Source organism: Arabidopsis lyrata (genome assembly GCF_000004255.2).
Source record: "Arabidopsis lyrata subsp. lyrata unplaced genomic scaffold ARALYscaffold_8, whole genome shotgun sequence".
NCBI classification, from domain to species: Eukaryota; Viridiplantae; Streptophyta; class Magnoliopsida; order Brassicales; family Brassicaceae; genus Arabidopsis; species Arabidopsis lyrata.
In genome coordinates, this window is record NW_003302548.1 from 5,746,596 (window position 1) to 5,760,275 (window position 13,680).

The following is a 13,680-nucleotide window of genomic DNA, read 5'->3' on the forward strand; positions in this document are numbered from 1 at the left end:
GATTATGAGGGTGAGCTTAAAACGTCTAATAAGGATACTCACACAGAGGTTGTCACCATTCCTCAAGCTAATGGTAAGCAACAGTTTGATAAATTTTACATTTGCTTTGAGAAGTTAAGAAGAAGGAAAAATGTGTAGCAAACAAAATATTGTTAATATATGCATTTAAGAATATAAAATGTCTTTCAAAAAAAAAAAAAAAAAAAAGAATATATAATGTCAATTATTCCAGATAAAACTCGATAAACATAACACACTTTCTAAAGTTTAAATTACATATTTTATACACTTAATATGTTCCGCAAAATTTAGATTATATATTTTATACATTTTGCATGGACTACGAAAAATAGAAATTATTTATGATTTACAATATTTTAAATTTCAATTTCTACAATATTTGAAATAGATATACTATACTTTAAACTATGTTATACGGAAATTATAATATGTTGTCTTATCTTCACCTTACGTTCTAAGAATGTTAAAAACGTTTTCTTATGTTTTCTCCTATATGTTATATGAAAATTATAAAATAAATTATGTTTAACTTAGAATTCCTTTTAAAAAATTGACTCATAAAATAAGAAATTGAAAAAAAACATATATATATATATATATATATATATATATATATGTTTGGATTATGTCTGCAAATTTCGAAGAAGAAGAGATTAAAGCTGAGATTCGAAGAGGAAGAGGAGATTGAGTATGTAAAATAAACGACAGCAGAATGAGAGGAATAAACAAAATTAATCGGTAGCGGAATGAAAGGAAGACTGAGGCTTCGAATGGTAAAAGTAGTTCAAGCGTTGCAGATCTTGCAGAAGATGCAGGACAAGTGCAGAACATGCAGAACATGTAGGACAAGTGCAGATCATGCAGATCAGGCAGTTCAAATATGAGTTCGAATGGTGAAAGTTGTTCAACATGTGCAGATCAAATTATTAAATAATAAATAGTACACAATATAACTAAAAATTTATTAAGAACTACATATTGTTATAAACTTTATTAAAAAAATAAATATATAAAATACAGTTTTATTTTTAGTTTATTTTTTATTTTATTTTATATAATGTTATAATATATTATGCTATGTATAAATAAAATCATATAAAACTAAAATATATTAATCTATTAAATAATTTAAAATATTAATCATAAAATATCCAAATACAACACATAACGGTGAAAAAAAAGACAACACATAAGAAAAAACAAATTAAATTTAATGAAAAGTATTTTGATTTGCCCATAACATATCTGCAATATTTTCTCTTATATTTGCCATATGATTTCCATCAGGTATACCACCACTCTCCATGTCATCTAGATCATTCTCAGAATTTACGTTGTTGATATTTGTATCTCCCATCACTTCAACAAAATCTTCGTCAAAATAATTCGAAATTCTGATAAAATTATGTAGTCTCATTGTAGCCATTACCACTTTTTTTTTAACATCAATATCATATCTGGGAAAATCACTTAGAATCCTCCATTTTTTCTTCCAAACTCCAAATGTTTTTTCAGTAACAGAACGTAGAGATGCATGGCATCGATTAAACAACTCTTGTTTATTTCTTGGAGGAGGACCATTGTAGAACTGTGACATGTGATACCTAACAACCCCGTTCCGCGAAGATCTATAAGGTGCCAAAAAGCCTTGTTTATTTGGATACCCAGAATCAACTACATAATACTTGTCTCTCGGAGGCAAAGGAAATTCAGAATCATTATCTTGTGCCATCGTTAGAACTGCTGTATCGTGACATGATCCAGGTGCTCCGTTCCAAACATATGTAAACAACATATTTATATCACATATTGCCATGATATTAAACGATGTTCTATCGTGTCGATTCCAATACATTCCTTGTAGTTCCAGGCTTCACCTTAACACATACATGAACTCCATCTATAGCTCCAACAAATCCACTAAAATATGGCCAATATCTTCGATCCATTTGCAGTTTTTCAGGAATTCGACGTAGTTCTTGTCTTGTTGGAGTCTTGATATAATCACAAGTAAGTAACTTTGTTGCTCTAAGGACTTCAAAAAATTTCCGATTCACTGTTTCTTGCGTTCGTCCAAATCGTAACCCAACATCTCTTTGAACTTCATTGTGTCCACATATACGTAAAAACATGGCGACACTCTCTTCAATGCTAACATTCAATGTAGGTTGTAATCCATAACTTGTTTCCATTTTGTCACATAATGATCTAAAACAATCAAGAGACATTCGTAGTAACTGAAGACAAGCAGCACTATCTTCTTGTACTCGACGCCAAATATTTCTCCATCCCAACCCGCCATCTGTTTGAATTGGTCCTCTTTCAAAGTGTCGATTGTAGTAACTCAATGACGGTTGAATTATTAACTCTTCAAATTGCTCATTTTCCAAATTCCATAACTCAATTCTCTCTTCATAATTTAGATTGTATACACCTTGTGATCGCAATTGGCATATACGAAAAGCCTGAAATTTTTACACAGTAAACAAAAATAAACTAATGAAAAATAACGTAAATCAACAGTACTAGTACATTCTGACATTACAAAAATATAATGCAAAATAAAACATAAAGACAACTAAAAAGCGCAAGCGCTATTGAACTAGTTCTCAGATGCTGAATCACTTTGATGCGTTTCATTTAAATTTGGTCCTCCCTCAGATCCCCAAATGTTGAATAATCCTGCTCGTCTTCGTGGTCGTGATGTCCTTGTTGTAGAAGAATAATTCGTGAATCCAAATTCTGGTGATACTCCCCTAACCACGTTTTCGGCTGAAGGAACTTCTTCTTCATGTGAAACTCTTTGGTGAATATTTGTTGTAGTTTCCTCTTCCGTTCCCAATGAAAATCCACGTTGAACATTTGTTGGAGGGATATATTGTGCAGCATTTTGTGATGAACCCCATTGTGGGACATTTTGGTGATGCATGTCCATATTATAAAAACATATCCTTTTAAAAATCATTTTTTTTACGTTACTATATTTGTAAGTATATATAAAAATATTTTTTACTTTTTTTAAGCCACGAAGCTGTATTTATTAGAATATTGCAAAGTAAAGATGTAGTAACAAATTAGAAAGGTAAATATATATTTGGAAGAAATTATATTGATAGGTGAATCTATATATGATTAAAAAATGTTTATTTATATTGTTTGGCTAATATGTTCACTAATATTCTACTTCATGTAAACACAATCTTGATCTCCGTTATTGCAAGAAAAATAAGAAATATTCTATCAATACATTTGACATTAACATCAAAGAAAATTATAACAAACAAAAAAATGTATACCTGTAGACAAAACTTTATGTGATCTTCAACGTCAATATTTCCACATGAACCAGCACACTGCCACATGAAAAATATTTTATGAGAAATAGTATTTTTACCAATGTAATTATTAATACATAAAAAATAAAAATTAAAAGAAATTCTATGAATTTTTTAAAAATCTTAAAAATATACCAAAATGACATACATAAAACTGATTTACTAATTTGTTTAATCTCTAGATTATAATACTTTAAAAAAATAGACTAGTAATAGAAAGTAGACAATCATAACAATTTATGAGAAAGATAATTTTATACTATATCTAAATAAATAAATACCATAATATTTATTTTTAATTTTTTGAAAAAGAAAAAAATATTTTCTAAATGAAAAGAGAGAGCAACGTACAAGAGTGAGAAAGCAATTTTTTTTTTTATGGTTTGTGGTGTGTGTATAAGTAAGTACAAAGGAGATGTGTTATTTTATAGAGGATAAGAAAGACTATTTAATTAAATTTTCGTTCTAAAAAAAAAAAAAATTAAAACTGCCGTTGGACCACACCAATTATCTGGTGGGTGAGAACTGCATTGATTCTTCTGTTTTTATCACTAAAAAACAAAATTTTATTACTCTGCATGCAGTCAACTCTGCTTTTTATCTTTTTCTGAATGGCACATTAAAAGCAGGAGAAACACATTCATTGGTCATCTGCACTTTATCTGCTACGCCATTCAATGCCTGAATGAGCAAGAAAAAAAAATGTTGAGAAATTAAATTGGTTTAGGAAACTGAGGGTACAATAGAACTCCATTATATTAAATCATATGTCACCAATCTTTACCCTATAATGCATATATGGATTAAAAACAAATATTTTGAAAACTTCTTTCTCCAAATTTTTATTTTTTGTTCAAGTACTTGAAAATTTTATCATGCTACAAATAAGCATATAGATTCATTTAACTTTTTCACATAGATTTATATCGGATAAAAAAATATTTGGGTTTTCTTTTGCTATTTCGTTCAAATAAGAATTTTTTTAGGTGTCTCATTTTTAGATTAAAATTTAAATTTAAATCATATTAACTAAAATGTATTAATATTTTGTATATATTTTATTAAACTTTTAATAATTTTCAGACAAATTTTGGTTAATTTTGTATATTCAGTTTGGTTAAAGAAATTTTGGTCACGATTTGGATAAACGTCGGTTTATTTATTATAAAAATTTATAAATTATTTAGACATAGTTTGACCCATTTATAGATCAGTCACAAACCTTGGATCCTCCTCAAACACCATGTCATATAGATTTATCTTCAAAATCTACAGATTTCTAAAAAGAAAATATGAATTAAATATAGATAATCCAGCGTCTCGATGAATCACTTCATATGCGAAGAAATCCTATCTGATCTCTAAAGAGGCAAAATAAAACAAAAAAAAAATTCTGAGATTGTGGTATTGGCTGAGGAAAGAAAAAAACTACCTCCACGGGAAACATTGACATTCTCTTTTTTGCTGGGAGGCTTCGTAATTTGAGTAAGATTTAGCATCACAAAATAAAGGTTCTTGAATGACTATTATCTTCATTGACTTCAAGAAAATAAAATGTTACCAATTTTCAAAAGAGATGTGAAAAATCAGGTGGAGAAAGGTTTGGCATTCGAGAAGCTTACCAAATCAGTTTATTTATTATAAAATTAATAATTATTTGGTATTGGGTTGATGAATTTTGGTTTGGTAAATTTTGGTTTGAATTTAATTATTTCAAATTTTAGAGATGGGCCAAATTAATGGTGAAACTTTTGGTGTATCATTCACTTGTTTTGTGACATTGTTGGATATTGATCATTGGAGGCAAGAGGGTAAACAAAGTGTTCATCACATAAGATATAATTGTAGTTATTAAAAACAACGTTGTGATATATTTAATGAACCTATGACGCACAAGTTAAAATATTGCAGTTAAAACCAGTGACGAATTTTCTTGGGGTCAAAATTATATAAAACAAAAAAAAAATACTAAAATGTATTTTATAAACGACTTTTTCTTAATAATTATAAGCCAAGATTTATGAGTACATGGCCCGAAATGCTGTATTATAGATTTGGGTTCAATTTATAAGGATCAAGTATATTTTAGCTAGAAAAATGTGGGGTTTTGGTCTCTTTTTTAAATAAAACATGAGTTTAAATGAATAAATGGTTTATAGGGGTCAATGTATGATTTTCAATTGGGTCAACTGTACAGATTCTAAAAAGAACATAAAGGGTAATTAAAGTTTGTTGGGATCATCCACTAAACTTGCCTCCGCCACTGGTTAAAACTAGGCCAGTGATCATAAACATATTAATGATGTTCGCGCTTGTTTATGAGTTCTAGCCATTTCTATTGTCATTTGTGTTATTTGGAACTTTAGATATTGCTTATGACATTCTTTAGATAGCATCTTCTCTCTTTGATGGATGTGTTTTTATGTTGAGTTTAGATTAGTATCTCAAGATGTTTGTCTTTTTGGATCTGGATACCGGATCCATATATTTTGGAATGGATAAATGAATTTTTTTGATTTCACGCATGAACCAAGTAGTTAGTAGATTAATGTATAGCAACTAGCAAGCGCCCGTAAACACGCAATTAGAGCAAATGGTGTTGGTGAACAAAAACAAAAATGAGTCATGTACTGTCTCTCGGGAAATAAGTATAACGTATCTACATGTTTGTTCATGATATATTTTACGGAGCATTGATTGGTTGTTTATAACAAGTTGTTATCTTAGGACCTCCCGAACTATATTGACGTGAAATGTTGATTCCACGAAATTCACAATACAAATCTCAAATTTTGTTACAATTCGTTTTATAGTTTGCTAACTTAATATTTTAAAGTGTGCATTAATTCATTTTATAGTTTAATTATATATATATATATATATATATATATATATATTTGGAAAACAATAAGAAAGAAAGAAAGTAGACAGCAACTCTTGTCTCTCTCTCTCACCAAACATCCGAGTCAACGTATTTCACCAACCGGTACAACTAAAAAATACACACCTACGAAAATAATAAAATCAACTTACCAGATTGTTACGTACCACACATCTCTATATCCCTTCGCCAACCAACGTTCCCCACGTGCTCCCCCGGTTGGTACTCACGTGACCGGCAGCTTCTCGTTCTTATTATCTGTTTTCTTCAATAACGATTCATAATCTATTGTGTCTTATTTATAATCTCTTCACATCACAAAGATTTGTACCGAACCTACAATAGCAAAATATTTCCCTAAACACAATTCATCTTTTTATAAAGAAAAACAAAAATGGTTAGTCAGACAGAGACCGTGTGTGTAACGGGCGCTTCGGGATTCATCGGTTCATGGCTAGTGATGCGATTACTCGAACGTGGTTACTTTGTTCGTGCCACTGTGCGCGATCCTGGTACATCACTATATATTCATTCAAACTCGTTTCTTCTAAGATTCTATAATTATAACATTAATTTACGGTTTTTTGGGGATTATAAAGGGAATTTGAAGAAAGTGCAACATCTTCTTGATTTGCCAAATGCCAAGACGCAACTCACTTTATGGAAGGCTGATTTATCTGAGGAAGGAAGCTACGATGACGCCATAACCGGATGTGACGGTGTTTTCCACGTGGCAACTCCCATGGATTTTGAATCAAAAGATCCTGAGGTGAGTTTCTATATTATATGAACTTCTTTTGGTTTTTTGCATCAACCTTAAATTAAAGTTTTGTTTCTTTTTTACGAATCAGAACGAAGTGATAAAACCGACAGTGAATGGAATGTTGGGGATTATGAAAGCATGTGTTAAGGCAAAGACTGTACGAAGATTCATATTTACTTCATCTGCTGGAACTGTTAATGTAGAAGAACATCAGAAGAGTGTCTACGATGAAAACGATTGGAGCGATCTTGAGTTTATCATGTCCAAAAAGATGACAGGATGGGTAAGAATATACATATTAATTAAACTCAATTTAGTGTTAATCTTCTTCCAAGTAATTTAAAGTTCATATATGTTTGTGGCAGATGTATTTTGTGTCGAAAACATTAGCCGAGAAAGCAGCGTGGGATTACGCCGAGGAAAAAGGATTAGATTTCGTTAGTATTATTCCAACATTGGTGGTCGGTCCATTTATAACAACATCTATGCCGCCTAGCCTCATCACCGCGCTCTCTCCTATCACTCGTATGTACACCCTTCTTCTTTTGTTGGAAATGTGAAAATGTTAAATCTAAAACGATGATATATTATAATGTTTTAGGGAACGAGGCACATTACTCGATTATAAGACAAGGACAGTATGTGCATTTGGACGACTTATGCAACTCTCATATCTTCTTATACGAACAAGAAGCTGCCAAAGGACGTTATATTTGTTCCTCTCACGATGCTACAATTCTTACTATCTCAAAATTTCTCAGGCAAAAATACTCCGAATACAACGTGCCTTCAACGTAAGATATATCCGTTTAAGCCTGATCTTTTTGTTCAACCAAAATCTTTCGGTCCATATATAATATCTTCGTCCTAAAACATTCTTTGGAACAGGTTTGAAGGTGTGGATGAGAATCTAAAGAGCATTGAGTTCAGTTCCAAGAAGCTGACTGACATGGGGTTTAACTTCAAGTATAGTCTCGAGGAAATGTTAATTGAGTCTATTGAGACATGTCGTCAAAAGGGTTTTCTCTCGGTTTCTTTACCGTACCAATCCATATCGGAGAACAAAGGTCCGACGAAGGATGACAATATTGAGCTCAAAGCCGGAGATGGTTTAACCGATGGTATGATGCCATGTAACAAGATAGAACCGGGGCTAACCGGCGAGAGAACCGATGCTCCCATGCCAGCAGAACAGATGTGTGCTTAGAAAATTCAAACGTTATATTATATTGTCATATCGCTTTACTATTGGAGGTGTCATTAATTTGGCTTTGTTTTATGTTACTAATCATAATTTATCATTTGCGAGTGATATGAACTGATTTATGTTTTATAGTATGTGCTAGTATCGTGTGTGAGTGTAACGGTATGAATGAACCTATATACTTATTTAAAGAGTGTTGTCTTTGAATCGACTGAACTTTACAAGTTATATTTGTTACAACAAACCTTAAGATGATTTGATCTTTATTTTTTTTTGTATGAATGTAAAATTATATCCAACAAAAAAACTGTTTTACAATAAATGCATCATTTTAAATAGAGAGATTGAAAAAATCAAAAACATCTTAGTTGTTATCGGGTATACAGGTATGGAACCAAAACCGCAATCCGCCTTCGAACTTAGCATTGACCAGTTGAATGGAGCTGAACTGGTTCCTAACATTTTCATCAATGAGTTAGACAAGTTTTGAGGCCGGAGTTGCAGGCTCCCCATGACGTCTACCGTTGCGCTCTCTCCATAGACTATGGATGGATGTTAGAAACACATACCGCAAGGTGAAGACTTCAAGATGAGACCGAGAAGCATCAAGTAGGTGCTGAGTGATTACGCCCCAGCTCGCCGTGTATCTCTGGTTGAGAAGACCACCGGTTAGAGGATGCCAAATCTTGGAAGAGTAGGGACATGAGAAAAACAAATATTCACGTGTCTCCAATTCTGCGCTGCAAAAAACACAACCAACTCGAGCATCTCTGTAAAAAATCCATGTTATTGGAATGGTCTTTGTAAAAAAATCCATGTTATTTATTTTGACAGTTAAATATGCACTAATCATTCAACTAAAAGATGATGCTATATCTGTTGGTCCGACCAACTTGGTCGTAATTGAGTTTGTAATGTATTAAGTCAGTTATTAATTAAAAGTCATGATGTTTAAGCTATTTCGTGTTGTCCAAAAGTCACAAGTAGAAGAGATGCAACTCTTTGTGTCTGTTGTTTGTCTATTTAAACTTCATAACTATGATGTAAACACACAAATTTCCTACTCTGTTTTAACAAGAAGTAAACACTTACAGTATAACCTCTATAAATTAATACCCTACAAATTAATAAACACGATAAAATAATAAATTTTGCTTGTTCCGAGTTGGACCAACCAAATTCGATAAGATAATAAGATAATAAGTTTTTCGAAATTCTTATATAAAAATATGGTCACAATAATATCACAAATTAATAATCATGCAAATTATATATAATATATATATATATATATATATATATATATAATTTTTAGTGTTTTTCATAATGGGGAAAACGTCAAAAAAATCATGAACTTTCAAATTTGGGACGATTTAATCATGAACTACGAAGAAGACATATAAATTGTAAAGTTTTTCTTGACTTTAAAATTAATTAGCAAAGTTTGGTTGACTACCCATTTTAGACATAGAGTTAAGTAGGCTAACAGAAAACGATTACGGTGTTAAACTCCCGTTTGTCTTCTCTGTTATGTCAAAACGATATCATTTACTGTAGCAACAAAACCTAAATCCCCAAATCGTTTTCATTCCCTAACCCTAGAATTTCTCTGTCGCTCCCTCTGTTGAAATTGGCTCCTGGATTTCTTCCTTTCAATCTGCTCCAATGAGTTCAAGCTCTGTCACATCAGGTGTCGTCGAAGATCGTGGTGTTCCGTCGAAGTGTGTGTGGTTTAGATGTCAAGATCTTCACATCAAAAACGCAAGAGAACCCAGGAGCGAGAGAGAGAATGGGGATTCTAGGGTTAGGGAATGAAATCGATTTGGGGATTTAGGTTTATGTTTCCCAAAATCGTCTAAACGACTTCGTTTTGTAGGTACAGTAAACGATATCGTTTTGAAATAACAGAGAAGACAAACGGTAGTTTAACACCGTAATTGTTTTCTGTTAGCCTACTTAACGCTATGTCTAAAATGGCTAGTCAACCAAACTTTGCTAATTAATTTTAAAGTCAACAAAAACTTTACGATTTATGTGTCTTTCTCGTAGTTCATGATTAAATCGTCCCAAATTTGAAAGTTCATGATTTTTTTGACATTTTTCCCTTTTCATAATAGCCAAACTTTTCGGTAAGTTTTCAAATTTTGAATATGCATAAATTTTTTGTTTTAATAGTCGAATAGATTTCTCAAATACAACAATTAATGTCATTATTTATAAATTTGAGTTTATAAATATCGTTTATATATGTGAATTCTAAAATCTTTGTTATTCATTTTCAAAAATTTGTTTTATCTTCTAAATATTAAATGTTTAGATCTAAAACTCTAGAACTTAAAAGTTGAAACTGAAAACTCTAGAATTTTAAAAAGTCAGATTAAACATGAATAAAGTCGATCATTGTAGTTACATGATGACATTCGATCTATAAGAAAATCTTGTTTATCCTCGATTCTTTTTTTCTTAATATTCTGAAAATGTTGTCATTTATAAGCATATGTCACATTTTTTCTAATTTTAAGTTTAAGAGATTCACGACAACCACGTAAATCACTATTTTTGTCGTATATAGAACACACCCAAAAAAAAAGATATTATATTGTATTTAGTGTTCCGCTCTTTGCTAAGTCTCATTTTTGGGCCGACTGCGTCTTTGGCCCAACTTTTGATATATTTTAAATTGAATTGATGGACTTTTAATGAGGTTAGTGGGGCGAATTTCATGTGAAGAGTCGAGATCCAACATTTATGCTGAAACTAAAAACCGAACCAAAACATCTAACTGAAACCACGTCGAGGTCTTTTTTTTTTTTTTTTTTTTTTTTTTTTTTTTTGTCAACAACTTTATTAGATTAGCTTATACAAGCTAATTTTGGGGAATATTGAAACCACGTCGAGGTTTGATCATTTCGATTTAATTTCGATTATTACAATAGAGGTTATCACTACTAGAAAACATGGCATATTCCAACAAATGTTTCTAACAATCGAATTTTGTTGGAAATTTCCAATGAATATCCCATAAAATTACGTTTAGTATTATATTTGTTAGAAATCTATTGTAAATTTCCAACAAATTTAAGTTGTGGCAAGTACATCACATAATTTATAGAAAAATTGTGGAAATTTTCCAACAAATACTATATTGTTGGAAATTCAGTGCAAATTTGCAACAAATTATAATTGTGACAATTACATTGCATACTTTGTAGGAAAGTCGTTGAAAATCTCCAAGAAATATTATATCGTTGGAAATTCATTACAAATTTTAGTTGTGGTAATTACGTTGTATAATTTGTATGAATATTATTGGAATTTTCCAACAAATATTATATATTGTTGGATAGAAGCAATAACTTTTAAGTTGTTGGAAAATTCTAACAAAATATTTGTTTTCTAGTAGTGTATCTTGACACTCCAAGGCGAGGAATCCATCAAGTGTGCCTAATGCAGTGGCGATGACATAGTGTCCACCAAGAGGAATGAACTCAAGTTCAGAATTAGAAGGATTATAGAGGTTTCCCTAAAAAAAAAAACAAAAAGTTAAAAATTAGTGGGATTCTGAGATCAAGTATTAATCCACAAAAACAAAGATGGGAAATCAAATGCTTTAGAAAATATATGAAAGTAAACTAAGAAGCAGAATTAAAATACAATTCCTGACCTGAGTGGTGTAATAAGAAGGATACACTTCGAATTGAATACTGAGTGGTCCTCCCTCCCTGAGCTGATACTCCAACTCTTGATGAAACATTGATACACCATCCTCACCACCATAGTCCGCTATGTAATCATAGATAGAATGAACGTCACAAATGCTTGGGATAATTCTCTCACATCCCTGTATCAAGGGAAAACAACATTAATTAAAGGTTAATTTAACAAAGAGAGAAGAGAATGAAGGAGAGAGAACATTTTACCTCAGTCGTTGTGCTCTCATCCAGGAAAATCTGCTCCTCAGTGATAGGACAATCTTCTTCGTATACTATTCCACTCTCTCTAAAATGATGGGCAAGAGCATAAACATTTAAAATTCCAACTTCATTATCTATAAAAGGACCAACTACACCATGTTCATCGTAATAATGCCTCGGCGTGGAATTCATTAACTCCTGGATAGACAAGACTTTAGCAATATTGATAGAAGCCTGAGTTCCCAACCATTTCTTCATCTTTCGAACCAATTGTACGTATTATGATAGAATCGATAGGCTCAAGTACTATAAAATACATTTGGTTTATAGCTCATGTCATGATGTCAAATAATTGAAATCAGAATTCAAAATTGACATAAAAATTAGAAAAGATTGCAATATTCTTTTTTATTTTGCAACCTATTATTTTATTAAATTATATTTGGTGATAGTTTACAGATAATAAAGAAATATCAATTTCCACAATTAAAACTACAGAGGCAGGTCTGGTCTAATGGTTCAAATCCAGGTGGTTCACACGATCCTTTAACTCCTACTCCTTTCCACTTGGTAGAACACTCTTGGTTACACTGATTAATTTCACAGTGTTCTGCTTGAATATAGTCATGACATGTTTTGCCTTGCGTCTCCTCCATCACCATTCCTAATAATACATTTTAAAACATATACTAATATCATTTTAATTATTTTTTGTTACAAAAATAAAAAGTTGATGAACAGAAAACCAACAAAAAAAAGAGAGAGAAACACAGAATATTTAATATATTTTAAGTGTAGAGCATACCAATAACTAAGAGAACCATGAAAATTGTGAGAGCAGTGTTTTTAGTCATCTTTGATGATACAATTAAAACAAAAATGATGGATGTAATTGTATTGTGAATGATGTGTATATATATATGATAAGTTGGATGCATGCATCTATATTTACAAAACTATCATGAATTATAAAAAATATAAAGTAATCAGTTAGTAATTAATTAGATGCTTGAATTAGTGTTAACCCAAAAAAAAGAGCAAAGAAATCTGTTAGTAATTAATTAGATGCTTGAATCGGAAAAAACCATCAAAAGACATATCTAGAAATTAATTAAAAGTGAAAACATATAAGCAGGTTATAAATCATAATAGATGCTGACTTTAATTAAACTATGTCATAAATGAATAAAAATATGATAAACTCAACAAATATTAAATAGATGCTGTTAAAAACATATATATATATAATATGAAATATATTTAATTATTATTTTTATATGATAACTAATATTGAAGGTTTGCTTAATCATGTTTAAGTAATTTATTAGTTTAAATGTAGGGCATTTGCAAAAAATACCTTTTTTCCTAAGCCTTTTTCGAAAATACATCTTCCTATTGTCCATTTTTATTTTATATACACAATGACTAAATTACTATTTTTAAAGTGAGAGCAGATAATGAGCCAAAATTTATTTTTCCCGCTAAAACATTTCCGTAGAGGTCAAAATCTTCCCGCTATAAAAATTTCCGCCAAAATTTTCCAGGCCCAAATTTTCTTGCCA

The 13,680-nt window shown here is 31.0% G+C and overlaps 2 protein-coding genes and 1 pseudogene across 2 annotated transcripts; 1 reads left to right on the top strand and 2 right to left on the bottom strand.

Annotated features, from left to right (window-relative positions):
• Positions 1–1,231: 1,231 nt before the first annotated feature.
• On the bottom strand, positions 1,232–3,725 carry LOC110230290 (annotated as a pseudogene).
• Positions 3,726–6,547: 2,822 nt separating this feature from the next.
• Positions 6,548–8,411, top strand: LOC9301555 (dihydroflavonol 4-reductase). Its single transcript, XM_002863688.2, has 6 exons — positions 6,548–6,749; positions 6,837–7,006; positions 7,089–7,283; positions 7,366–7,525; positions 7,602–7,794; positions 7,889–8,411. Exons 1-6 carry the CDS (start codon positions 6,632–6,634, stop codon positions 8,205–8,207), a joined length of 1,155 nt encoding a protein of 384 aa, XP_002863734.1. The 5' UTR covers positions 6,548–6,631; the 3' UTR covers positions 8,208–8,411.
• A 4,020-nt stretch (positions 8,412–12,431) lies between these two features.
• LOC9301556 (putative defensin-like protein 129) lies at positions 12,432–13,033 on the bottom strand. Its single transcript, XM_002865436.2, has 2 exons — positions 12,924–13,033; positions 12,432–12,782 (listed from the first exon to the last, which is right to left on the bottom strand). The coding sequence occupies exons 1-2, from the start codon at positions 12,970–12,972 to the stop codon at positions 12,592–12,594; spliced, it is 240 nt and encodes a 79-aa protein (XP_002865482.1). The 5' UTR covers positions 12,973–13,033; the 3' UTR covers positions 12,432–12,591.
• Between the last annotated feature and the right edge of the window lie 647 nt (positions 13,034–13,680).

What these genes read in the sequence shown, in the direction of transcription:
- LOC9301555 (XM_002863688.2), top strand. Translation starts at nt 6,632, where the DNA reads ATGGTTAGTCAGACAGAGACCGTGTGTGTAACGGGCGCTTCGGGATTC. An exon ending in CCAAAAAGATGACAGGATGG is followed by an intron (nt 7,284 to 7,365) that starts GTAAGAATATAC and finishes TGTTTGTGGCAG; the next exon opens with ATGTATTTTGTGTCGAAAAC. An exon ending in CGCGCTCTCTCCTATCACTC is followed by an intron (nt 7,526 to 7,601) that starts GTATGTACACCC and finishes ATAATGTTTTAG; the next exon opens with GGAACGAGGCACATTACTCG.
- LOC9301556 (XM_002865436.2), bottom strand. Translation starts at nt 12,972, where the DNA reads ATGACTAAAAACACTGCTCTCACAATTTTCATGGTTCTCTTAGTTATT. An exon ending in CATGGTTCTCTTAGTTATTG is followed by an intron (nt 12,783 to 12,923) that starts GTATGCTCTACA and finishes ATGTATTATTAG; the next exon opens with GAATGGTGATGGAGGAGACG.